Source organism: Genypterus blacodes, unplaced genomic scaffold, assembly GCF_046128005.1.
Source record: "Genypterus blacodes isolate CSIRO-AG114 ecotype Tasmania unplaced genomic scaffold, CSIRO-AGI_Gbla_v1 ptg000059l_1, whole genome shotgun sequence".
Classification (NCBI taxonomy): domain Eukaryota; kingdom Metazoa; phylum Chordata; class Actinopteri; order Ophidiiformes; family Ophidiidae; genus Genypterus; species Genypterus blacodes.
The window spans coordinates 1,434,753-1,456,627 of NW_027466871.1; the positions used below are offsets into that span (position 1 = coordinate 1,434,753).

A 21,875-nucleotide genomic window follows, 5' to 3' on the forward strand; every position below is an offset into this window, starting at 1 on the left:
GCAATGAAGTCATTAAAAGGTCCAATATGAGGAAGAAGAAGAAGAATCAGCTGCTGTCCTCTGCAGCAACAAAGGCCTTTATATGCCAGTTCTTGTCTCATGTTGTATTCTGCATCTCATTCACTTAATTTGATGTTTAAAAATTGGTAGCGTCCTGATTTAAAGATGGATGCATTTCACTTTGATAATCTGACCTCCTTGACCTTGAAAACCTCTATCTTTATTAATTTTGTGGATATTAATGGAAAATAGTAACTGTCCATGTTCAATAGAACTGGGGAAGTTGCATTGAAACTCTCAATTGAAAAATCAATAGAAGATAAAAGATAAATAGACTGTAGCTCTTATCGGATTTTGTTTGATTTTTGTTCCAAAGCTGTCTGTAGTGTGTGCTGCCATCTAGTGGTAACCTGGTGTTAAGACAGGACAAACAATCTGAGGGGTTGTCTAGTACAGCCTAAAATTAAAAAAAGAAAGAAAAGATGTCTTAACTTTAAAACCATAATCCGAATCTGCCTCAAAATCAAGTATAATGTTCTTCATCCGACTTCAATTCACTCTAAAGCTGTATAGTTATCTTGGTAACACTCTCACAACAACACTCAAGGATTACATGTGTGTGTGGATTAAACCATTTACTAATGAGGGGGGGTTTGTTGCGACCCTGTTGTGTTGCTGTACCTAATAAAGTGGTCACGCTGTGGGTTTCTCCATAGTGGACACGTGGGTGGAGTCTGTGACACACTGACACTGGGAAACCTCCCGCAGACCAACAGGTGTCCACACACACACACACCCATACGCACACACACTCATACACGCACACACCGCCTGGAGCTGCTGTCCGCGACGCACGCAGACCTTCGCCCGGCACTGAAACGATCCGGACGCTTTTCTTCCTCCTCTTCTCCCTCTTCTTCTCCTTCTCCTACTTCTTCTCCTTCCTCCTCCTCTTCCTCCTCCACGCTCGCCGGGGATCTCTCGTGGAATGATGCACTCCGCGCAGAAAGACACCACCTTCACCAAGATCTTCGTTGGGGGTCTCCCGTACCACACCACCGACTCCAGCCTGAGGAAATATTTCGAAGTGTTCGGCGACATCGAGGAGGCTGTGGTGATCACAGACCGACAGACCGGCAAATCCAGAGGCTATGGATTCGTAAGTGAAACCGATTCCCGTGTTGTGTAATCGGTGTAACGATTTCTGGCACACGTGCTCAGACGGCGAACAGGTCAATCGACCCTGAATCTGTAGACAAGCAAGTTAGAAATGATCAGAAATGCTAGGAAATGACAGAAGGAAGATCAAATTTACTGAATGGTCTTTAAAAATAGACAAAAATAAACTCAGATCTCCATGAGTTGAATTGAAAGTCAGACTCAGATGTTACTGTGTTTCCTTGTAGGTGACCATGGGAGACCGGGCCTCTGCAGACCGAGCCTGTAAGGACCCCAACCCTATTATAGACGGCAGGAAAGCCAATGTGAACCTGGCCTACCTGGGGGCCAAACCCAGGGTCATACAGCCAGGTGAGGGACTGGACCTGCTGGACCTGGATGGCTGTGCCACAGGTTATATGCACGACATGGACAACCAAGGTGGCGTACAAAAACATACAGCAACCCCTAATAACCTCAAACACACATGCACATATTCCTACACAAGTGCTTTAAGAAGGATCTAAAGAAGGAGTTGAGAGTAGGTAGACGTTCTCTGTAATTCTGTTCTTCACCTCTGCCGCCAGTTAATTGCGATGTTTTTTGTGTCGTAAAGAGATCAGAGCAGCCTTCACCCATCTTCACTGCATGAGAAAGCAATCAAAAGCGTGTTGAGACAAAGCAAAGTAACACTGGTTTGCTCTCGTTGTAGGATTTGCGTTTGGCGTTCCTCAGATCCACCCGGCGTTCATCCAAAGACCTTATGGGTATGTGAAGCTGCAGAACTCCACATTTCTCCAATATATGCAGTATATATACATGTTTCTTCTGTGTTTTGTAATCTGTACGGCCTATTTGGTATGAGTGATGTTGTTATTGATGATCCTGAATGTGAGCACATGTGAGTGTTTGGATGCGTGCACCTCTGCGTTGTGGCGACTGTGCAGGAAGTGAACATGTGTCTCCGCAGCTACCAGAGGATTGACTTCATGTTGTCTATCTCTCTCTGATCTGACAGGGTCGGTAACGGTTAAAATAGCTGATGAGGGGGACATGATGATTTGAGGAATAGCTGAGTCTGCATTGGGCAGAAGGCTAAAGTGTTACCTGTATACTCTGACATACACAAACGCACTGAAATGGTGACTAGATGCATGGAAGTCTTCTTTTTTCTTTCCTCAGTGTTCTCATAGTACATAGATTGGTGTGTGTGCCTTGTTTTTCAGTCTGATGTGGTGTTTTTCAGCTTAACTTGTGTGCTTATTCCTACTTGCAGTGGTGGTGTGGGCGGCGGTGTGGGGGTGTGCAGGAGGGGGTGCAGACCTTTAGAGATTTTAGATAGGGAGACGTATAACTCTGCCGTGGGGTGTTGATACTTTTCCCTTTTTTAATGATTGATTGTGCTTTAGCCTGCGGGGGGGTTTTTTCTTTCCATTTTTAGCCGTTAACATAAAAAGTTGATGATGTTTTGTTGTCAAACGGGGGCTGATGATCACTCACAGGTGTGTGTGCTCATTTTCCAAATTCCATCCCCTGCAACAAAACAACCACTGGCTTGCATGTGGGAGTTCTGTTTCTGTTTTCCTTTTGACATTTACCCATGATGCTGTGTTTTGTCTTTTTTTATTTATTTCTATTAACCCTCGCTTTCACTTTGAGCTATCTTCAGGTACATGATGTATTTGCCCCCCCGCCCTCCCTCCCTTAGTGAAACTTTAGATCCAAAGCTAAGAATAGGTGTGATTATGGATACACCGGCTCCCCTTTTTATATATAGACAGGACTCCAATGTTCAGGGCGCTGAGGCCCGTTGGAGACACAGATCTTAACTGGTCGCTTAGGCAGCAGCTGTTGCTCTGTTGATCTCCACCGCCTCTCAAATTCAGATGGAAAATGGGAGTCACTCAGCAGCGCCGTTAATAATGTATGGCACAGACGGGGCGGCCAGGCTGCGGACAACAGGTGGGGCCGAGCCATGTGCCCGTCGGGCCTTTTGGTGATGTGCTGGGGATTACACCATGTGTCCCGCTGATTTACAAAGCACCTTTATTCAGCTCCCAACGGGCAGAATGTTCTCCTTCCCGGCTCCTTCAATAGGGACACTTCAGTTGCTTTGGCTTTTGTGCTCGCCAGCTCTAAATATTTAAATCAGGTCATGTTGCAGAGAAATGGTATCTGTGCCCGACTGCCACCACGTGGGTTCCTATCTCTTTAAGATGTCGACGTGCGGGTCAAGGGTTGTGACTTTTCTTTGTGATTGTAAATATTAGAATATTGCGATCCACCGATTCGCAACAAGAGCAGCTTTTTCCCCCCTTTAGTAATGAAGCGAAAAGGGGGGAACAAATTCAGGAAGGTCACCGAGACAGCAAAGGCACAGGCAGCCATTACAGTTGCCGAGCGCCGTGCCATGTGTTATTGAAGGAGAAGATCAGCTTGTCCTTTTGAGATGACAAGGGGAGCAAAAATAGCATGACTCCAGCCTCCCTTGTCAGTCAAGTTGGCGCGTGTGTGTTTTTGGTGGGGGGTTGTATGTCTGCAAGTAGGGGGGGGGAGGGGCTTACATATCTGTGGACAGATATAACAGCTTCACACCTGCTCCCCGACATTTAACTGAGAGTGACCGTTAGACAGGGGTGAAATCCAGGATCCCAAATTTGCCCAGTTACACAGGACAGCATTAACAGATCCACACCAGCACTTTGTTCACCTGAGCTAAATGCATTTTTGACACTTCGTCCAGCTAATGGACACAATGAGCGTCTGCAGAACGTTGACTGCATTGATCATAATACAACATTTATAGTCCCCTGGTATTTCCTCCAAAAAAGCCTCTTCTTTGTACTTTTCCCGTGTGTGTTTAAGGACTATTAACATGTGTGGGCATGCCTGTACGTGTGCGGTTGATGTGAGTGCGTTGACAGTGTATCCACTTCCTTTCTTGATATGTTGTGGTGTTGTGCGATTTAAGCTCGCATTTTGTGACATCCACACCGGGTTGCAGGGCTGGGCTGTGCCTCTCTTTAATGCCATATTTCAGATTCAGGTGCTTTCTGAAAATGACAGCTGCGCTTGGTTTTCCTTGTGGATTTGCTGCTTCCTTAATTTCTCATTCCTAGGTAGGGGTTTTCAATAGTTAATGAATGGATTTGCTGTGTTGAACTGAGGACTGGGTTGAAGTCTTTGTGGCGCCTGCTTTTCACTTTTCCAAACTTGAGTTTCAGCATTGGACAGATGAGAGGCTGCGGCTCTGCTTTGACCCTGTGTGCCTGCTTGTGTCCTACAGGATCCCTGCCCACTATGTCTACCCTCAGGCCTTTGTCCAGCCCAGTATGGTCATACCTCACGTGCAACCTTCTGCTGCCTCGGCAACAGCTGCTACTGCCACTTCCCCGTACCTTGACTATACTGGAGCGGCCTATGCCCAGTACTCTGCAGCCGCCACTGCCGCAGCCGCCGCCGCTGCCTATGAGCAGTACCCGTACGCAGCCTCACCAGCGCCCGGGGGGTACATGGCCACAGCAGGGTACGGATACGCCGTGCAGCAGCCGCTCGCCTCTGCCGCCACTCCAGGAGCCGCTGCCGCCGCCGCTGCCTTCAGCCAGTACCAACCTCAACAGCTCCAGACAGACCGCATGCAGTGAAACCAGAAAAACTCTGCAGCAGAAGTCACATATTCCTGTGAAATGCCGCAAAGTTAGGCGGGGGGAGGCAGGAAGAGGGGGGTGATTCTCCTCACTCCAGGTTTTATAACTCAGTCGTCCTTCTACCAAAGAGCCTGATGAAAAGCACCAGAAATCTGGAGAAAAATGAAGAGTTACTGTATATTTTATTCAAGATCAGTATTTTGACACTATTGTATTAATATTTAATATTTATTCAGCAGGAAAATATTTAATGTTTATTGAGATAGACTCACTGGACCTCATAACATCCATTGCTGAATTTTGTATGTATATTGCTGTGGAATTTGTATTAAATTCCAAAGTGCGTTCATGTCTTATGACCAGGTTTCTTCCCCTCTACTTAAAGAAAAGACACACTGCAAAACCAACACGCATGTGATTTAGAACACAGCAACACGCAGGTTTCAGGATTTCATCCCAGTGTTTAGTTGGATAAAGCTATGCAGTCCATGATGGAGAGCTCAGTGTTTGGTTAGGATTGTTCTCATTTCTCTAACAGTTTGAAGTCAAATAGATTAGACTCGTTGACAGAAGAGTTTCTTGACAGTAGTTGAGACAAAACGCTGAGCTGACAGCTGAAGCTGGTTGAAGCACTTTCCTCCCTTTAAATTGCACCTCAAATTTCCTTAGCAAAGGGGAGAAAACATGATTGAATGTGATTTTCTTCAGTTTGACACATCCTTTCACATTGCCTATGAATTATGATATTTATGTATTTATTATGACGCCTTACAGTAATAAACCCTTTATTTTGTGACTTTGGAGCCGACTATAAAATATTTCAAATTATCAGCATATGATGGAAGTTAAACTTGCCTTAACAAAGTGCTATAATTGTGACTAAAGAACAAAATCTGAGTGGAAATGTAGCAATAACAAATTTTTCTATTTTCTGTAGTTTTACTTTTGTTGTCTCAAATAGATTCTTAATTCTTTTGTTGTTGCTTTTTATACTTGACAAGTCTGAAACGACGGTGTGAGAACTAAACTTTGTAAGAAAATTGCATTTGATGTCATCAGACATTCAACGTTTTCCCTAATGCAGGGCATCACTTCTTTACCCTGCATTTTGTAATGCATGACTACAAATAATGCAAATGTTTAATAAATAAAATACAATCAGTTTTACCTTTTTGATGTTTTCTGTGCTCTGTATGTCACAGGATGGATGTGTGTGTGTGTGTGTGTCATACTACCATAATTTGGTTGAACTTTGATGAACTTGGGATGTATTTTCCCCCAGATATTTCTTACACTAAATTTAACAACTTATAATTAAATGGACAAGAAGTAATTTATTGAAATACAAAGTATGAATAGTCTATAGAGGGACTAAAGCAGCAGCAACATTACTTTGACACAAACTAAACTGAGCTATGGAGTTGCTCAGTGTGACCCAGGATCACATGAAGCCTAACTGAAGCTGTCCAATCAAATATTAACGTGAGTGACTAACCGATTTCAAAATAAACGCAACAAAAACCTTTTAGCAAGACACACATGATACTTCACACAAAAGCTCACTGGCTGAGAACAGATGCTTGTTTTTCACACTATTGCCAAAATGACATTTTTCTGTCACAAGTTTATAATTGAAGCGTTAGTAATGTGAGATTGAAACCTGATGAAAGCACATAGATGTTTTAGTGGAACATGACTCTGGTCTGCCATCACTCCAAAACAGTGAGAAGGTGAAGTATCTCCTTCTACATTACACAGCAGCGGTTTCAAGAGGCAGTCAAGACTCTCCCTCCAAAATGCCAGTATGCTTCAGCTCATTTCTGCTCCTCTGTGGAACCTCTGTGCTCATTCGTTTCCCTGTTCTGCCCACCTGTTCACAATCCTTAACTATCCCAACCACATGGTCCACAATACAGCTGGGAATACACATGTACACACAAGCCGGGGGGCAATACAATAGAGCAGCGGACAGACAGCTGCAGTATTTGGTATCCAGACATATGGACCTTTCTCCTCACACACTGCTGGAATGAATCATATAAATGCTGTTTTGTGACTTTGCCAGGGTTTGTGAACAGTGAATCAACCCCCTCAACAACTGCAGCCTGCTGGCTTATGTGAGTCTGTGTTGTTCCGGGTCACTATTAACCTTCCAATGGAGCTTTAGGAAAACACCCTACCTACCACATGTTGTGTTTTACTTTCATTATTAGTTACTGATGCATTCCAGCAGACTCGATCATAGGTGGTGGGATTTCCACGGAATGGAAAGTGAAACACCACCTTTTATTCATCTCAGCAAAAGGTCGGTATCTTCTTATCAACGTATAAATGTATAAACAAGGTGTTTAAGATAAGATAAGATTAACCTTTAAGAGTTCTACATGGAATTCTTGCATTGTATTTGATGAGTATTCTAAACCTGAACTGTATCCACATTTGAACTAAATACCTCTGATTTTCTTCCAAAGAAAGCTCTTGACCCGCTTCACCCCGGCTCTGTCCATTAGCCCTAACCCCAGCCTCATGTTGTACATCATTCATGATGTCATTAACAACTGTTGATGTCATTAACAACTGTGACATGCTAGGTGGCTTCCATTTAACTGCTACTATAATTTGGTAATGCAAATAAAAAATAAAACACTCTGTCTTCAACATGAGAAATTTAAATAGACAAGAGAGGACACAATCAGTTATTTCAGAAATGGCAACCTTTCGTTTCATACTTTACAGAGCCATAATGGTGTTGTTATTATTATTTTTATTGTATACTTATTACTTTCTCTTCTTTTGATCATAATCACTCCTTTCTTTGCTTAAACATATCATAGGTATAAGCGCATGCTCATTGTTATGTCATCTGATACTATCGTCAATAAAAAATACTTGTGCAAAATGATAACTAAAGTAAATAAAATTAGATATTTGATTAGAATTGAAGGTAAAGCTTCCTCTGCAAATGCCGTGCCCTGATGTTTCTTGTGAGATTATTAAATATTGGCGTAAATTGTGTTTGTTTGTTTCATGTGGTTAAATAAAGTTTTTGACCGGAAAAAGCGCCATTGGGTGGTTACACCTGTTGCGTTTCCTGTAATCGTCCGAAGGGAATTTACGAAAGTGTGAGCCGAACACGGAATAGACAGATCGCACCTTCAATACAGACTGTGTGAGTATTTGTTAAAGCATTTAGTCGCTTATTCTCAATCCTTAAACGCTTTTGTTTCACGCTTGATTACATAAATGCTAGAGAGGGTTGCGAATCGGTTTCGTTAGTAGTCGTGGCACCTAACCGTCGTAGTTCTCTTTTCTTAGCCTCTAATAGCCTGTTGTGAATGTCGTCTTTTAATAGTATAAACTATTTCTAAGCTTCCTATTTTGTGTTAGTAAACCTTCGCTGACTGAGTTACTCCTTTTAAACGCCATGATTCGATAAAATGCTTATCTCAGAAACGCAGATGTGGATAAGACGAAGTAAGTTGGCCGGGGGACTGAACCGCTCTTGTTTACTCTTTGACGTTGCCGTGAAGGCATCATGTGACACCCTCCTCTCCTCCTCGTGACGTCAGCGTGCCACAGTGCAGCTTTTGCTCAGACTTGATAAGTGTTTTCTGTCACTGTGTGTGTCTCTGTGTCTGCTTTATTTATTTCACACACTTTTCAGTCGTCGGCCCGTCTGGAGATGTCCCAGAACAAGACTCTGTTTGTCCCAGTGGAAGGGACGTCCCCTCCAGCGTTGGCTCCTGGACAGCCAGACCCTCCTGGATATGGAATGCCCATGCCTGGCCCTAATATGTTTGGAGGTCCTGCTCCCGGTGGACTCCCATTCCCGCCAACGACGCACGCTTTTGGACAGCCCGGGTATCCTCAGGGTAATCCTGGAGCTTTTGGACAGCCCGGGTATCCTCAGGGTAATCCTGGAGCTTTTGGACAGCCCGGGTATCCTCAGGGGAATCCTGGAGCTTTTGGACAACCCCTGAATCCTCAAGACATGTCAGGATATGGGACCCACGCTTACTCTACACCGTACGCTCCAGGCCCTTCCAACCAGGGCTTTAATTACGGCTTCACTGGTAAGTCTTTGTGTTGGCATTTCATAAAACATCCCAGTGGAATTGAACTAATTTGCTGTTGTTCCTGCTTGGTTTGACCTTAGAGCCTGGGGACCCTGCTGGTTACTATCACGACGACCCGCCACCATTTCATGACAATCAAGACTTTGGTGTCGGGTTGGATAACAAGAGTGTGAGACGCGCCTTTATACGGAAGGTAAGGAGAGAGAGAGAGTGAGACAGTGTGGCTGAGGGAAAAAAACATAATCATACATTCACATGACTACAACTAGAAACTAGATGGTCACACATTCCTGCTCATACCTCTGCCAAGGCCCCAACACTGCTCTTATTATGGCGCCATCTCTCAATAATGCAAACCACTTGGAACCGTTCTCATGCTCATCACTGACAGACCTCAACTGAAACCTTTTATTCAGCACAATTAACATGCATTATGAGTAAAAGCAGTAAAGTAAACGCATAAACACCTTTGACCACATCTGGATTATCAATATTCAATAAGCTATTGATACTGAGGGAATGATGCTTCTTAGACTATGTTGCGATGATCAACCTCCTATTGTTTTATGAACATAATCTCCTGGATCTAGATTAATAACTATTGTTGTAGCCCGAGTCAATCAGCATTAACTCCTTGGCCGACGTACAAAAAGTGTTTTTATGAAGATCGTCTGTCTGCTTCCTCATATTCTACTTCTCCCTCCAGGTGTTCTTGGTCTTAACGGCCCAGCTGACTGTCACCTTCGCCTTCGTGGCCATTTTCACCTTTGTGGAAGATGTGAAGACGTTTGTCCAGCGCCACGTCTGGACCTACTACGTGTCCTACGCCGTGTTCTTTGTGTCCGTCATCGTGCTCAGCTGCTGTGGAGAGTTTCGCAGGAAACACCCGTGGAACTTGATTGCATTAGTAAGCCTGCTTGCAGCTTTGTGTGTGTGTGTGAATTGAACATTCAGAGGGGAGGAGTCACAACCTTTGACCTGGGATCTATTGTGTGGGTTTTATTATCTGTTGCCTCAGCATTGGGTTATTGTGAAATGAACCTCACTGTTTGTTACATTGGAGAGTTAATGATTTGCAGCAATATGAAAGAAATTCTCATCTTACAAAAACCATTACAACTTTGTTGATAAGTGAAAATGCACAGTGGTGAAATGAAAATGAGGCTGGTAGTATTTTAGTAGAATGTATCCTCTAGTGAGCTACTGTCATGGTTGACGTGTTTGTGGCTTCTGTTTTCAGTCCATCCTGACGCTCAGTCTGTCGTACATGGTGGGAATGATCGCCAGCTTCTACGACACCGAGTCTGTGATCATGGCGGTGGGCATCACAGCCGTGGTTTGCTTCACAGTGGTCATCTTCTCAATGCAGGTCTGTATCTGTCAATGTCCCGGATGTCGACCCCACTGTGATGTAACAGTAACCTGAATGTAACCCTCCTCTATCCCCAGACCAAGTATGACTTCACTTCCTGTTACGGCGTGCTGTTCGTCTGCTTGATCGTCCTGCTCCTCTTCGGCATCCTCTGCATCTTCATCCGTAACAACATCCTCCACATTGTGTATGCAGGACTGGGGGCGCTGCTCTTCACCTGTGTAAGTCCTCAACCAAATGATTGACTTCCAGCTTTACCTACCATAATTGTGATGTAACTCCTTAAATCTAAAGTACCCGCTCCAGATTTTCATGAACCTTTGTCTGTACTTCAAACTTTCCTATATCTGCTAAACTACCAGTCCAGTTTTCAGTCAAATAAGTCACCAGATAGACTGTAACTGTATTATTTGTGTATAAACTGCATGTGTAAGTTACCAATTTGTCCCATTCTGAATCTCCATTGCAGTTCTTGGCAGTGGACACACAGCTGCTGTTGGGCAACAAGGAAATGTCTCTGAGTCCAGAGGAATACGTCTTTGCTGCCCTCAACCTGTACACGGACATCATTAACATCTTCTTGTACATTCTGGCCATTGTTGGAAGAGCCAGAGGGAACTGAGAGAGCTGCTTCTCCTTTCATTTGAACGTTCTTCCTCTCAACTCATGTACAGATGCGTGCTCATATTTGTCCGATTTTATTTTCTCACACTTGTGTATCATGGTGTACGTTGCCTTAAGTACTGAATTCAATAATAGTTTATTTTTTGCCTCACTTAGTGTGTTATTTCTATGTTAACATGAAGAGTTAATATACTGTATCTCATAGTTCATGGTTGTATTAAAATTTTACGAGATTATTTCAGTATAGAAAAAGTCTTATGCCTTAATAAATGGCTTGTTAACAATGGAACCCAATAAAAGACCTTTTCACTGACAGTTTGGGTTGAAAGTTCACACCGATTTTTTGTGTTTGTGGCTCGCCGGTAGTCCTGGCAGATGCCTGCGAGACGGGCTTATGACGTCATGCAGAATATACTTAATAGGAGATCTAGAGCTTTTACCGTCATGTCGCTCTATGTTAGTAAGAGATCATCAGCGTTTTGCCGTCATGTCGTTATATTTTAATGCTAGAAGGCTCCACTTGTGAGCAGTTTCTGCGTAAACACCGTCCGAGTTCCCCGGCTTCCATCACTGCCTGGGTAGATCGATTGATTTTCGCACCGCGTTCGTAACTTTCGTACCGCTCTCCGTGCCAAAGAGAGCCATCTGACGCCATCGACCTGGAGCAAACAAACACCGCGTTACTGTCGGAAAATGACAGACTGAGGGAGGAGAACGACCAGTTGAAGTTGATGCTCAGTATCGTGAAGGAAAACCTCGACCTGAGGAAGATCAAGGGGCTGAGCCACTGCGGCGACACTCTGGATCCATCTGCAGGTAGATGCATGGAACTGCAGCAGGAGTTTGCCTCTGATAGGAAGTTTGATAACTTCATATAACTTCATATCTGACCAAAAGTTCAGATCAATTAAAAGGGTAAAACATTGTAAACGGCTTTATGTTTATTGGCTGTTGGTGTTTGTTTACAGTTGGCAGGCATTCTCAGGCTGCTATCTGAGATCTAATCAAAGAGTATTTACTGCATATTTGTCGTGTTTGTGTGTTTCCCTTTGTTTCATGATAAATGTCAGGGACCTGGGTGTCGGGGAGGAATTCTAGGCAGTGGGTAAACATGCTGGATGAGAGCCAGATGAGAGACGACTTCCAGAAACGCGCCTCAATGACGCAGGCCCTCAAAGCCTCATCCTACGTGGACCTGAAGTCTAAGAGTCCACAACACCCAGACGCCGGTGTAAAACCAGACAGTCAAAGCTGCCAGGCAGCTGACCTTTGCCCTGAGGTCAAAGGTGAGGGATGCATCTCAAACATCTTTTTAACATTATATTAACAATGATTAAAAGCGTATTTAAAGTATTATGTATGATTTCAATACAGAAGCAGAGAGGATCCTGGGGGAGGTTGCCTTCCAACTAGATAAGAGAATTTTGACCCATGTTTTCCCGAGACAGAAGAGGCTCTACGGCTTTAATCTGAACAACATACAAGCCAAAATCATTCAGGTGATAATTCTCCAAGACACAGCAAAACAAATAATACATGTTAAAGATGATCTTAAAAGTAAGAATAAACCAGATAAGAAACCTCATAAATGTTGCAGAGATGTCTCAGTAAATTAAGAATAATGGATGCAGCCTAAAAATAAATTGTCAATTTATGCCTTTTCATCTCAAGATCAATAGATCATGTACAAGTTCTAGCTAATGCAAAAATTAGTATAATGTTGTGTTATGTTATATAATGTTAGTATAACATACATTCCAGCTTATTTAATTATACAAATATTTGCTTGTGTATGGTTGAGTTTGCAGTGAAGAGACTCGGAAGCCCTTTTTTAAAAATGCATTTCTGTCTCTCTTGCAGGTAAGCACACACCCGCTGACTGGCAAGGTAGATGAAACCTATCGGCTTCAGCTCTGTCAGAGATATTTGGATCTTGTGGAGGGATTGAACCAGCTCGGGTATAACACAGCATTTCACCCCCTGTTCTCCGAATTCATCGTCAACAATTATGGGATCCTGAAGCTGAAGCCTGACGAATACAACCCCGAGACACTGTCCTGCTACAGTAACTCAGACTTTCTAAAGAAAGTCATCGTGTCCACTGCCCCCCAGGAATTTCAGAAAGACATGCTGCTTCTACTCAGCTGCCTCTCCTACTTGGCTCAGAAGGACGGAAAGCTCCTTTTCCCCCTTTAGCCGTGGCTACAGAAGCATCCGGTCCCCCCAGGATTTGTAATATGAAAATAAAGAAACTATAAAATATACAACCTTTCTTTTCTCTGTCTCTCTCTTTTCCCCCATCTTTCTGTATAAAAACGATCTCCAAAATGTCCCATAACTGTATGTGCACTGTCCTGTCAAATGCTTGCTTCAATAAAAATATACAACAAAAATAAACTAAAAACAAAGAGAAACTTAATGTCTGTTATTTCCCACTCCTTTGTCTTTAACATGTTTCATATTAACTGTTTGGACAAATATGTATGTGAAATTTTAAATGTGGAAGTTAATTGAAGAAGTGGAATTAAACTAAACATCCCAATTTATTCACTTCTGTTTTATGTTGCAATGAATACATTTATGCAAAACACTGCAATTCTGTGAAATCTAAAAGATCTTTCTCATATTTAATAGTTTTTAAGCTTGTAATAGTGTTTGTTACCTGAGGGTAGAGGTTTCTGCATTGCAGTCTGTTCTTACATTACAATGACTAATGATGACCTGTCTTTTGGGTTTTTGTTATCTTTATAATTCTGGGAAAATATAGACTCACTTCTGGAGATGCACAGTTTAGGCTGCTCAACTGCTGCTAAAACATGTTTCAGTTGTGACCACTTGGTGTCGCTGTGGTTCAACTAAGGCATTTTCCATCGAGTAACTGAGAAACATAAACAATAAAAGCTGCGCCCTGTAGTAACTGGAAGAAATGACACATAGTCAGTGTGTGAAATGTTTGCAGATCTTTAGAGGAATGTTCCAAAAGAGACAACATGCATATAACAACTACGTATGTATACATTGTGTATAATCGTGGTTTCTCTCGGATAAAACACATGTTCTCCGGACCAAAACCATGACAACGCCATTAGGGGCGTGGCTTCATCATGTCAGAGTGGGTGCCGGACGTCGTGTGAGTGTAAGTTACAGCAAACTATCTTGCATATCTGTTATAAAGCTACAAACTGAGTTTTTCCTACACTCGTCCTGTTCTAAATGATGGCTTTAACCTAAACGCGTCACCGTACAGTAGTTTAGTCGCTGAGTTGGTGAGAGACTTGGGCGTCCCGGTGTCACTGGGAGGTAAGAGACCGACCGGCTTAACGCGTCGTTAGCCGCCTGGTGTTAAGCTAACGTGATCTAGCTGCGCCCAGGCTACTACCGGCGGGTTTGTGTGTATCGTGAACACGCGTGCCGTGGAGTGGAAATGAGGCAACGTGGCGACATGCGGCGCGCCCGTCAGTCAGCGCTTCAAAGTCCGCCTTGTTGTTAATTTATGAAGTGAACTGATAGCTTAGCTTACCTGGGATACCTGAGAGTGAGCTACCTGAGAGTGAGCTACCTGAGAGTGAGCTACCTGAGAGTGAGCTACCTGAGAGTGAGTGAGCTACCTGAGAGTGAGCCACCTGTGGGCGCAGACGCACCGGGAAGAGAAGCCGAGTTTAGGTTTGATTAATGTCTCTGTATAGTTAACAACAACCCAGAATAAGGCTGATGGGCCTCACTGACTGCTGTTAGTTTGGTGTTTGTTTAGCTGCAGTGTGTTACTCGCCACACCCTGACGTTTCCTTCAGTCATTTTGGATCAGGGCTCTCCAGCTCACACCCAGCAGGGTTTCGATCCTGCCATTACGTCATATGTTCCCAGGTCCCAGGTGTGCTCTCAGGTTCTTGGGATACAAGGTGCAAGCAATGGGTGTAAAGGCAGGATAGAGACCCTGCTGGATAGGAGCCCTGGTGTAGATGGTCAGTCAGTCAGTCAGTCAGTCAATCAGGTGCTTCCTCAACATGTTGTACTGTTTGTTTGATAGTTAAACTTCTTCTTTAATTGCCAGCTAGATAACAGTTTGCTCCAATGTTCTTGTTTGTTTATCAATAACTACACATAACCTAACATGATGAAATGGCCTCATTGGACAAAATCTTCACTCACCCATCACTAATAACCCGCTTCTGAGTCAAAACAGGGTTATTATATCTTAGATAACATTTCACATGTGAATTTCTGAGCCTCCTGTCTGTGACTGACACACCTGAAAGTCTGAGAATCTGCCAGTTCAACCAGTGTCTGATACAAGTCAACACTGTTTTCGGGGACTGTGTGAAAACCCAAACAGAATAAGGAGCTACCAGATTGGCATATGAGCCGCTTTGCACAAGTCCATACTCACTCTGCACTGCCTTTAGGGAAAACCTGTTCTGCTCCTTTCATGTTTGGCAGAAATAGGACCATTTACACGTGAAGTGTGACCGTAACTGTGCAGTGTTTTTTCCAGAAGGAATGACTGCACAATGGATTGTCACTCACACAAAGTGTAAACTATTGCATCAACAAACAGAGCTGCAGTGTTCAGACCCTTGTTTTCCTTGTGATTTCACATCACCAGTGATTAGTATAACAACAGATGGTGACGGATGGATTACAGGTCGTCTGCATTGCGGCCTCCCCTCAGTCTGTTTGCTCAAAATGCTGCATTGTGTAAAGCTTTCAGTAAGACTCTAATCTTTCCTCTAACTCTTCAGGTCATTTCCTCAACATGTGCATGGAGTCATTGTGAAACTGAGAGACAGCTCATCCACATAGTCTCCCTCTATGAGTTGTGAGAATAGTAACCATAACATCTCATTTCTGTTTTGGCAGGAACGTAAACCAGACGTCCTGATGCTGTTGGTCCTTGTTGGGGTTTAGCTGAGGTGCAGAGGCATGGCCCTGCGCGCGTCGCCATTTGCTAATGGCTGTGCGGCAGGCATCCATGCAGTGGGTTGGGCTTTAATTCTGCCCTGTTTCTGGTTTCTGGACCGCCTCATCTCTGTGTGCATGTCCACCACCCTAGAGAGAAGCCAGAGACACGAGCAGGAATGCTACCTCCGCCCTCTGCAGGTCCTCTTTGGCTCCATTACCTTTTTAGTGCTTTTTCTGGCCACAGCCCCCCTCGCTTTACTGGGCTTTCTGCTGTGGGCGCCGCTTCAAGTCTGCCGCAGACCCTTCAGCTACCACAGAGAGGCGCCGTCCTCCCCGGAGAGGGAGACGCACAGAGGCTTTGAGCTGGTAGGAAAAGCCTCTTTTGGCTTCGCGACAGCCAACTTGTGCCTTTTGCCTGACAGCCTGGCTCGCTTCAACAACCTGGGTCACACCCAGCACCGGGCGCACGCCATTGGCCAGCACATCGTGCAGGGTGTGTGTCGGCCCCACATCCGCATCTTTGTGGACTCCCCCAGCAGCTGTGGGACTCTAACCCCCTCTAACAGCGTGCTGCCCACAAGTCACTCCCTCACATATGGGGCCACCGAAAAGCAGACTCGGCCGCTAATGGGTCCTAACTCTGATGGAGACTCAGATGAAGGACAGGATCCAGTTCCCAAGCCCAGTTGTGATGAGGTTTGTAGACCTTGTGATGATTCAGCAGCACCTCCTCCTGACCCATCTACTCCTCCCCTCAATTCCAATCAGAATTGCAACCAGCAGACCCCAGCAGGTCACCGGAGTTCTCCCCGAGCTTTGCTCTCCCACGGTCTCCGCCGCGGCAATGATGTTCCCTGGGAAGTGTCCACCTTGTTTCCAGCCAATGTGGACATACTGTGCCTAGAGGAAGTGTTTGATAAGAGGGCTGCACAGAAGCTCACCAATGTCCTAAAGCCTGTTTTTGGACACATTCTTTATGACATTGGTGTGTATACCTGCCAGCCACCATGCAAATGTTCCTCCTTCAAGTTCTTCAACAGTGGACTGTTCCTAGCTAGCAGATTCCCCGTGCTGGAGGCCAAGTACCACTGCTTTCCCAACAGCAGGGGTGAAGATGCTCTCGCTGCAAAAGGTCTCCTTTCTGCAAAGGTAACTTAGCTGATAGCTTCTATTAGACCGATGTTGTGTTACAGAATGATGAATATTCATGCAGTGTGTAAATGTAAGGATGTGTTATTGACTGATATTCTCAGGTGCTGATTGGACAGAATCACAAACAGAGGAAAGTGGTTGGATACTTTAACTGCACCCACCTTCATGCACCAGAGGGCAAGTCTCATCTCATGACTGGGCAGGGTCTTACAAGTCCAGAACATGTGTCATGTTCTAATGACAGTGAAGATAATGCCATCATAGAAGTGTGTGTTGTTTTGATTCAGGTGAAGGTGCAATCCGCTGTGAGCAGATGAACATGGTCACCAAGTGGATCAGTGAGTTTCAAGCTGCCACTGGACAGTCTGATGAAGATGTTGTGTTCGATGTGCTCTGTGGAGATTTCAACTTTGACAACTGCTCGCCTGGTGTGTGTGGACTTCATACAGATTCTTATTCTCATTCTTTTTTTAAGTGTCTGCATCATCTGTGATTTGTAATATTTCTAAATGCTCTGTTTGTTTAGATGACAGTCTGGAACAGAATCACAATCTGTTTGAGGAATACAGCGACCCTTGCAGGGCGGGGCCAGGAAAGGAGAAGCCCTGGGTTATCGGTGTGTATCTGGTCAACCAACTAAACTACAGTACATTCTACCTGCTCACATGATGAAGATGACACCGATTCAATGCGCCTCTATGGTTTTCTTCTAAAGGAACATTACTGGAGCAGCCCACACTGTATGAAGAGCATATAAACACTCCAGAAAATCTACAAAGGTATGCCCAGTTCCAGTCTTGTATAACGGATCTATATACTGGGAACTGAACTCACCAGATCTCCACTGCGTGTCTGTGTAGAACTTTGGAGTGCGAGCAGCTGAGGAAGCAGTACGTCTCCCCTCCTGTGCCTGCAAAGGACCGTCCACTGGTTTACCCTCAGACCGGCGAGCCGTGGATTGGACGTCGGATCGATTACATCCTGTACCGGCAAAGCTCCGTCGCAAAGCACTGCCGAACAGTAAGTGTCTCCATTTCCTGCTCCTGCACCTATCTCCTCAGATATTGTTAGAATGTGCTTTGTGATGCTATAATAACTTAATTTGCCTCATATAGAACAATTGAATGATCTAGAAATTATCCTACTCAGTGCTCACCACAAAGAAAGAAGCATCAGCAGTTCATGAAACCACAAACGTTCTTTTGTTTCCATCTAGGAAATAGAAGAGGTGACCTTTATAACGCAGCTGGCTGGTCTCACAGATCATATACCTGTGGGCCTGAGACTGACTGTAACTATGGACTCGGACCGTCCTGAGGAATGAGGACCAGAGTGACTGAGACAAAGGGATTAATACAGTATGTACAATATGGTACATTGCTGTTCTGTGTGCTTTTAAACGGGCATAACAATGTTTTACAATGTTACCTGAAGGTGACACTAATGACATAACCTCAGGTGGGACTAACTGACCCAATAGTACAGAGACATTCCATGCTTAGAGACTTCAGTTTTATACAGTAAAGTGTGTTTAGGTCAGAGGTTTTGGCTCTGTAAAGATGTATATTTTTATGATTTGTCACGGAAATTTTACAGATGCAAATAAATTCAATGTGAGTATTTTAGACGGTCTCTTTCTTTTAATTTTCATTTGCACTTTGACACAGTGACACGATATGGCTGCATGTACTTCATAACAGAACCTTATGCTCACTCTATGAGCTCAGTTTAGTCATTAAGTTAAGAACAGGTTCTCTTTAGAAAGGAACAAGACACACGTGAGAAGCCTAGATTCATTTCTCAAAGATTTAGATTCAGATTTCTAATCAGTAATCGAGGTCAAGCGCTAGAGGTCGGTAGAGAGCGTGCTTATTGGATCTCAAGCAGGCCCAGCAACCAACGAAGAAGCCGCACAAACCAATCAAAAGTCAAGGATGCGAATCACTTCCTGTGTTTAGCCCTGGTTGACACCTGGGTTTGTGTCTTTTATCAACACTAAATTAAAGTCATGAGTGTTATCAATCGCTCGGTTCAGTCTGTATCGTCGCTGTTTAAACGCTGCGTGTTGTTGGAGCGTTCGGGTTTTCGTTCGGTCCCCACAGCGCGATGTCACGGCGTGATTTTACCTCCACGCTGGACAGGACATTCAGCATCGTGTCGTCATCTGCATCGTTTACCTGCGTCTGCTGGTGAATTCAGGACAAACAGATTTTATTCACAAGTGTTTCACGGTGACAGCAGCGGCTCAGAACGGACCAGCGGAGCGTGTGTGGAGGAAGACGCAGAGGAGATGGAGATGGAGGAAGACACCGGCGTCGATCACAGTGAGTATACACACACACACACACACACACAGACACAGACACAGACAGACAGACAGAGCTTACGTCATGTTTGTCTCCCTGTGCAGGACCTTTGGAGGGTTTCAGTCTGGACGTGCTGGTGTCTCTCCTGCGCCAGGAGAACGCAGTGGACATGTGTGTGATCAGAGTACCAGAGCAGATCAAATACACACAGTACTTCCTTGTTGTTGGTGGAATCTCACCCAGACACCTCCGCGCCATGGCACTATATGCTGTTAAAGTGGTAAATAGCAATCTACAAATACTCCCAATATCACCAAGAACAGTGACGGAACAGTAATGGTGTGATTCGGAATCAAGTCTGTTTGATTTGGACGGACACAGATCAGTTTCAATGTGCTTCCATCAGCCATGAGCCCATTTTCATCTTGATGTCTTCTCCTCTAGTACAAGTATCTGAAGAAAGAGGAAGATCCACCCGCCAAGGTTGGAGGGAAGGATTCAGACGACTGGGTGTGCATCGACTTTGGTACATAAGGCCCAGTGATCCTGTTTACAAGTAGCTGATATTGGTTTGTTGTTGGTTATTAGTTGCAGCTGCAGCTCATCATCCCTCCTTCTGTCTCTGTCTCAGGGAGCATAGTGTGTCACTTCATGCTGCCAGAGACCAGAGACGTGTACGAACTGGAGAAGCTGTGGACCCTCCGCATGTATGACGAGCAGCTGAGGAGCGTCCCTGCTGAGACGATACCAGAGGACTACATGTACGACTTTGACGTCAAAAAGTGACCGCAAAAAGACTAAACCTGACCTATTGACTTTGGATACATTTAATTTAAATTGTGATCTCTCTCTGACCTCAACGTGGAAGCTGTGAGTGGTAACAAAGGTGATAATATTTGATTGTTTTTATGTCATGAAATGTTGGGAAGTGAGCAATCGAATTGGTTTGATAAAATAAAAAACCTATAATGTGAATTTATTCTCTTAAATGATTTTTTGTCCTATATTACATTTTGAGTGGCGGCTCTAGCTCGGCTCTAGCTCGGCTCTAGCTCAGCTCAAAATGCAACTTTAGTAGATGTCAAAAGATATTAGCAGTAAAACTAAACAAGTCCATTATTTTTCAGAGAGAGCTGTGGCGTTTGCAGCAAATGTCTGCCACAGTAAAACGCACCTATCAAGATTTAATGAGCTCATCTTGAAGAAGGATCCTTTCATGTGTTAATGCTTTCATCTTTCCCTGGTCTTTCGCATTTAAAATCTCATTTCGCAACCGTCTAGTAACTGTAGCTCTCAGACGAACAAAGTATTGGTGCGAAGAAAATGTCTGACAAAATGGAAATAGTCCAATTATGAGCACTGGAAATGCCTCACTGGACTAAGTGACTTTCATACTTTCCACCTGTGGAATCAGTTTCACTTTACACAAAAAAAGATCCTAAATAACAAGTAGCTGTATTTACCAAAACACCCCATAGATAATATCAGCTTCTTCAAATCATTTCTTTTGAAGATGGAACTGTTGCCCCAAAGTGTTAGATGTGAACATTCCTCCTCTCAGCTCGGTGGATAACCAGTTACTGCCAGTTAGATTGGAAACTGCGGTCCCTTGCTCAGGCTGCAGGTTTGGTTTTGTGTGCGTTTCCCTCCTAAATGTGCGTTTCTGAGGAAATCTGTGTCCTTTTGTAGCACAATCCTCTTACAGGGGAGCTGAGCAAATATGAAAAGATATGGTGTGTGAATATAAGCCCTCGTGATGCAGCTGGTGAGCTACGGGAGCGGGGGGGGGGCAGATGCTGAGATATTAAGAGAGCAGACTGCATTTTATATAAGCGGAACAACACTTTTGAAGCACACAGATGATATAATTTACACTTATTTAACCATTTAAAAACACCAGTTCATGAAAGTTGGCAGTGCAGACAAACACACATACACACACATTCACATAACACTGACCCACATTCTCCACCCCCATTGGACAAATTACAAGTAAAGCCGGACAAAGAACATCAGCTAAATGTAAAAATGTAATGAAGCGGCAGACGCCTGCACAGAACTTGATGGGACCTGGTGTGTTAAGTGCTTTTATGGTGGTCCTTCGTGTTTATGGGGTCTGGAAATGAAAAATGGGACTCATGTTGGAGAAGCATTCAGAGCTTCACATACAAAGCCAGTAAAGCTTGTGAGCAAAGAACGGGCAGTGAAATACAACATAAGGAACCTGAAATGTGTCACTTTCACGTCACATGTAGAGAGAATGATAGAGCACGTATGACATCATCTGCATGACAGGAGGCCAGTTAATGTATGGGACTTACACTTACACACAACAGTTCTGTGGCCAAAACTAATTTCAAACAACTACTGTGCAAAAAATGTCGAGAATAATTGAGACAGCATACGAAAAGATTTGTGCTTCGTTTCACAGGTTTCTATGGTGACTGATGTCATTAGTTGGTTGTGTAGCCATTAACGGTCGTGGTGTTAATATCCTCTGTGATGGAAGAGACTGAACAAAGGGGGGATGAATTCACTTTAGGAAACAGCAGGAGCAGAGGAAATGGCTTCCAAAGTTGTAATTAAGAAGCACGAATTCGCTATTCATTGCGCATTTGCACTTTAAATGAACAGATGGAGG

The 21,875-nt window shown here is 44.1% G+C and overlaps 5 protein-coding genes across 6 annotated transcripts; all 5 read left to right on the top strand.

Annotated features, from left to right (window-relative positions):
- The first annotated feature begins 797 nt into the window (after nt 1–797).
- rbm24b (RNA binding motif protein 24b) lies at nt 798–5,957 on the top strand. 2 transcript variants are annotated; one of them, XM_076153761.1, is made up of 4 exons: nt 798–1,159; nt 1,407–1,599; nt 1,871–1,925; nt 4,445–5,957. In XM_076153761.1, exons 1-4 carry the CDS (start codon nt 989–991, stop codon nt 4,800–4,802), a joined length of 777 nt encoding a protein of 258 aa, XP_076009876.1. In that variant the 5' UTR covers nt 798–988; the 3' UTR covers nt 4,803–5,957. The 2 variants fall into 2 exon arrangements, with proteins under 2 accessions (XP_076009876.1, XP_076009877.1); XM_076153762.1 differs by having other exon boundaries at nt 1,407–1,530.
- A 1,891-nt stretch (nt 5,958–7,848) lies between these two features.
- grinab (glutamate receptor, ionotropic, N-methyl D-aspartate-associated protein 1b (glutamate binding)) lies at nt 7,849–11,192 on the top strand. The gene is made up of 7 exons (XM_076153895.1): nt 7,849–7,974; nt 8,470–8,878; nt 8,962–9,074; nt 9,588–9,788; nt 10,122–10,250; nt 10,331–10,474; nt 10,723–11,192. Exons 2-7 carry the CDS (start codon nt 8,488–8,490, stop codon nt 10,873–10,875), a joined length of 1,131 nt encoding a protein of 376 aa, XP_076010010.1. The 5' UTR covers nt 7,849–7,974; nt 8,470–8,487; the 3' UTR covers nt 10,876–11,192.
- Nucleotides 11,193–11,885: 693 nt separating this feature from the next.
- Nucleotides 11,886–13,198, top strand: LOC143003189 (speriolin-like protein). Its single transcript, XM_076153701.1, has 3 exons — nt 11,886–12,163; nt 12,252–12,484; nt 12,738–13,198. The coding sequence occupies exons 1-3, from the start codon at nt 11,941–11,943 to the stop codon at nt 13,071–13,073; spliced, it is 792 nt and encodes a 263-aa protein (XP_076009816.1). The 5' UTR covers nt 11,886–11,940; the 3' UTR covers nt 13,074–13,198.
- A 790-nt stretch (nt 13,199–13,988) lies between these two features.
- On the top strand, nt 13,989–18,553 carry smpd5 (sphingomyelin phosphodiesterase 5). Its single transcript, XM_076153662.1, has 8 exons — nt 13,989–14,013; nt 15,735–16,925; nt 17,030–17,105; nt 17,216–17,356; nt 17,455–17,544; nt 17,644–17,707; nt 17,789–17,948; nt 18,145–18,553. The coding sequence occupies exons 2-8, from the start codon at nt 15,798–15,800 to the stop codon at nt 18,250–18,252; spliced, it is 1,767 nt and encodes a 588-aa protein (XP_076009777.1). The 5' UTR covers nt 13,989–14,013; nt 15,735–15,797; the 3' UTR covers nt 18,253–18,553.
- Nucleotides 18,554–18,840: 287 nt separating this feature from the next.
- On the top strand, nt 18,841–20,209 carry malsu1 (mitochondrial assembly of ribosomal large subunit 1). The gene is made up of 4 exons (XM_076153825.1): nt 18,841–19,252; nt 19,339–19,514; nt 19,679–19,760; nt 19,866–20,209. The coding sequence occupies exons 1-4, from the start codon at nt 18,937–18,939 to the stop codon at nt 20,018–20,020; spliced, it is 729 nt and encodes a 242-aa protein (XP_076009940.1). The 5' UTR covers nt 18,841–18,936; the 3' UTR covers nt 20,021–20,209.
- The last annotated feature ends 1,666 nt before the right edge of the window (nt 20,210–21,875 follow it).

Excerpts from the sequence above, each read along its gene's own strand:
- rbm24b (XM_076153761.1), top strand. The coding sequence starts at position 989 with ATGATGCACTCCGCGCAGAAAGACACCACCTTCACCAAGATCTTCGTT. Across the intron at positions 1,160-1,406 it reads AATCCAGAGGCTATGGATTC|GTGACCATGGGAGACCGGGC; the intron begins GTAAGTGAAACC and ends GTTTCCTTGTAG. Across the intron at positions 1,600-1,870 it reads GCACGACATGGACAACCAAG|GATTTGCGTTTGGCGTTCCT; the intron begins GTGGCGTACAAA and ends CTCTCGTTGTAG.
- LOC143003189 (XM_076153701.1), top strand. The coding sequence starts at position 11,941 with ATGTCAGGGACCTGGGTGTCGGGGAGGAATTCTAGGCAGTGGGTAAAC. Across the intron at positions 12,164-12,251 it reads CCTTTGCCCTGAGGTCAAAG|AAGCAGAGAGGATCCTGGGG; the intron begins GTGAGGGATGCA and ends ATTTCAATACAG. Across the intron at positions 12,485-12,737 it reads AATGTTGCAGAGATGTCTCA|GTAAGCACACACCCGCTGAC; the intron begins GTAAATTAAGAA and ends TCTCTCTTGCAG.
- malsu1 (XM_076153825.1), top strand. The coding sequence starts at position 18,937 with ATGAGTGTTATCAATCGCTCGGTTCAGTCTGTATCGTCGCTGTTTAAA. Across the intron at positions 19,253-19,338 it reads AGACACCGGCGTCGATCACA|GACCTTTGGAGGGTTTCAGT; the intron begins GTGAGTATACAC and ends CTCCCTGTGCAG. Across the intron at positions 19,515-19,678 it reads CACTATATGCTGTTAAAGTG|TACAAGTATCTGAAGAAAGA; the intron begins GTAAATAGCAAT and ends CTTCTCCTCTAG.
- smpd5 (XM_076153662.1), top strand. The coding sequence starts at position 15,798 with ATGGCCCTGCGCGCGTCGCCATTTGCTAATGGCTGTGCGGCAGGCATC. Across the intron at positions 17,708-17,788 it reads ACTCCAGAAAATCTACAAAG|AACTTTGGAGTGCGAGCAGC; the intron begins GTATGCCCAGTT and ends GTGTCTGTGTAG. Across the intron at positions 17,949-18,144 it reads TCGCAAAGCACTGCCGAACA|GAAATAGAAGAGGTGACCTT; the intron begins GTAAGTGTCTCC and ends GTTTCCATCTAG.
- grinab (XM_076153895.1), top strand. The coding sequence starts at position 8,488 with ATGTCCCAGAACAAGACTCTGTTTGTCCCAGTGGAAGGGACGTCCCCT. Across the intron at positions 9,075-9,587 it reads GACGCGCCTTTATACGGAAG|GTGTTCTTGGTCTTAACGGC; the intron begins GTAAGGAGAGAG and ends TTCTCCCTCCAG. Across the intron at positions 10,251-10,330 it reads TGGTCATCTTCTCAATGCAG|ACCAAGTATGACTTCACTTC; the intron begins GTCTGTATCTGT and ends CTCTATCCCCAG.